The sequence below is a fragment of the Marmota marmota genome, unplaced genomic scaffold, assembly GCF_001458135.2.
Source record: "Marmota marmota marmota unplaced genomic scaffold, marMar, whole genome shotgun sequence".
Classification (NCBI taxonomy): Eukaryota; Metazoa; Chordata; class Mammalia; order Rodentia; family Sciuridae; genus Marmota; species Marmota marmota.
The window spans coordinates 1-2,443 of NW_026000952.1; the positions used below are offsets into that span (position 1 = coordinate 1).

General features: G+C 40.8%; 1 protein-coding gene across 1 annotated transcript; it reads right to left on the bottom strand.

Annotated features, from left to right (window-relative positions):
• Positions 1–326: 326 nt before the first annotated feature.
• LOC107135108 (olfactory receptor 11A1-like) lies at positions 327–1,283 on the bottom strand. The gene has a single exon (XM_015477055.1). It carries the CDS (start codon positions 1,281–1,283, stop codon positions 327–329), a length of 957 nt encoding a protein of 318 aa, XP_015332541.1.
• Positions 1,284–2,443: the final 1,160 nt, after the last annotated feature.

Sequence of the window (2,443 nt, forward strand, 5' to 3'; positions counted from 1 at the left end):
TTATTATTTTACCTATATATATATATATGGGGTACAATGTGATAATTCAATTCATATATTCATATTCAATACATATATAGCATATACTATGGGTAATGATCAAATCAGGGTAATATTTATGGCATATTTAATAAAAAACTGAAAAAAGTTTAAATAAGTTTTTAAACTAACATTTGAAAAGTACTGCTCTGCATCTTCTTTTTTAGTGTATTTTGGTTTAACTACAGGAGAGCCAAAGGGGAAGGTTGGAATGGAACAGTTATTCCTTTCCAGCCACTTCTGGAGACTTCTCAGTGGAGACGTCCAAAGTAAAAATAAAATCTTCACTACCCTCTTTCTTCAACCGTTTCCATTTTTTTAACTTGAAGAAGCCTTTGTAGTGCCTGATGAACCTCCTTGTTCCTGAGGGTGTAGATGACAGGATTGAAGATGGGAGTGACCACAGTATAGAGCAAGGCAAAGACCTTGGAGAGGAGCTGGGAGTGGACAGCTGAGGGCACGATGTACAAGACCATGAGAGTTCCATAGAAGGTGGACACTACAGCAAGGTGGGAGGAGCATGTGGAAAAAGCCTTTCTCCTGCTGGCCCCAGCAGGAACTCTCAGCACAGTCACCACGATGCGAGCATAGGATGTCAGAATCAGTCCAAATGGAACAGTGAGGAAGACTACAGAGAGAACAAATGTTGTCACCTGGGCTACTCTGGGATCTGAGCAAGCCAGGACCACCAAAGGCATGAAGTCACAGTAAAAGTGATCGATGCGGTTGGAGCCACAGAACCTCAGCTGGGCCATCAGGACCACAACCAATCCATCTACCATGAAGCCAGACAGCCAGGCTGTGACCACCAGCCCCATGCACCATCTAGGCCCCATCAGGAGTGGATAGCGAAGTGGGTAGCAGATTGCCAAGAAGCGATCATATGCCATAACAGCCAGTAGGAAGCATTCTGCTGTGGCTAGAGAACCAAAGATGAAGAACTGGGTCAAGCAACCAGTCACAGAGATGGCTGCCACCTGCAGGAAGCCCTCCAGCATTTTCGGCACCACTGTGGATGTATAAAGGATCTCCAGGAAGGACAGATTAGCCAGAAAGAAGTACATGGGCGTGTGCAGCCTCTGGGAGCTAATCACCACCACAATGATCAGCATATTCCCTATGACAATGAAGGCGTAGACAACAGTGAACACAATAAAGAAAAGGAAATGCAGCTCAGGGATGTCATAGAAGCCAAGGAGGACAAATTCAGCAATAGTTTGGTTTTCTAAGGAGGAAATTTCCATGTGAATCATCCAGGTTTCTATTTGTCAGTAATTGGAGAAATTTTAGTGCATCTCTAGGAGAAATTGTTGTGCATCTCTATTTCTTCTATAGCAAACATAAGATTCATAGGACTAAAACAAAAAGGATGAAAATGAGTCTTCAAATGAGAATTACTTTTAAAAAGTCTTTGTCTATCCCCTCTTCATTTGTTTCTCATTCTCCAGCTCTCTTTCTTCTCTGCCTTCCTTAATTGTGCATGTTCAAAGTTCAAGAGAATTAAACACAATTTTAGTCTCTCAAAACCCTTTGACCTACTAATTCCACCTGCTACTATACAGTGAATTCTAGCAGCCAAATCTGTATAATCAGTCATGGTTTCATCTGCACCAGTGTAATTTCCTCCAAATGTCTGGTAGACATATTCCAAAATAACAGACCCTTTTATCCTCCACAGCGATAGCCAGCATTTTTATGAGTGGCTTTAAAGTTCTATGTGAATCCCGTGGTCACTGCCTCAGAGTCATCGTTAGTTCAACACCCTTTTTTCTTCTCCTTCTGCTATCAGTGAAATTTCATCAACTATTCCCTGGGAAATTTATATATATTTTTCCCTCTCTTCCTACTCTTACGTGAGGCTGATGATCTACTGTGCAGTCATCTAGTCTCTGTTTATGACTCTCTCTTACCAAAATAACTTTCTTGAACTACTAGCTTCATTCTTTCAATACTGTGCAAGAGTTAATAGTAAAAATGTGATAAATGATTATGAGAGGGAAGTATGGGTGCAGAGAGAAAACAAACCCCGACCAAGGCTGTGGGGCAAAGGGTATAGGAATCAAGGTCAGGGAAGGCTTCCTGAAGAACGCAACTTATAGGCTGTTTTGAAGCCAGGTAAGAGAGGACCAGGCAAAAGGTAGGGAACTGGGCAAGGTACCCCTAGCAGGAGAGCATATATGAAAGTCAGGAGGCATAACTGAGCATGGCATTTTTTAAGATATTAAAAATTAATCTGTGTACCATTAGAGCGGATTTTTGGATACTATCCAAGATGATGTGTGCTTTTTACTAAAGACAATGAGAATATGTTGTATAATTCAGAGCATAGGAGAATAATATAGGAAAAAATAGAGCTAATCATATATGTTCACATATATAAAATTTAAGTGTTGATTTCTGTATT

What these genes read in the sequence shown, in the direction of transcription:
- LOC107135108 (XM_015477055.1), bottom strand. Translation starts at nt 1,283, where the DNA reads ATGGAAATTTCCTCCTTAGAAAACCAAACTATTGCTGAATTTGTCCTC.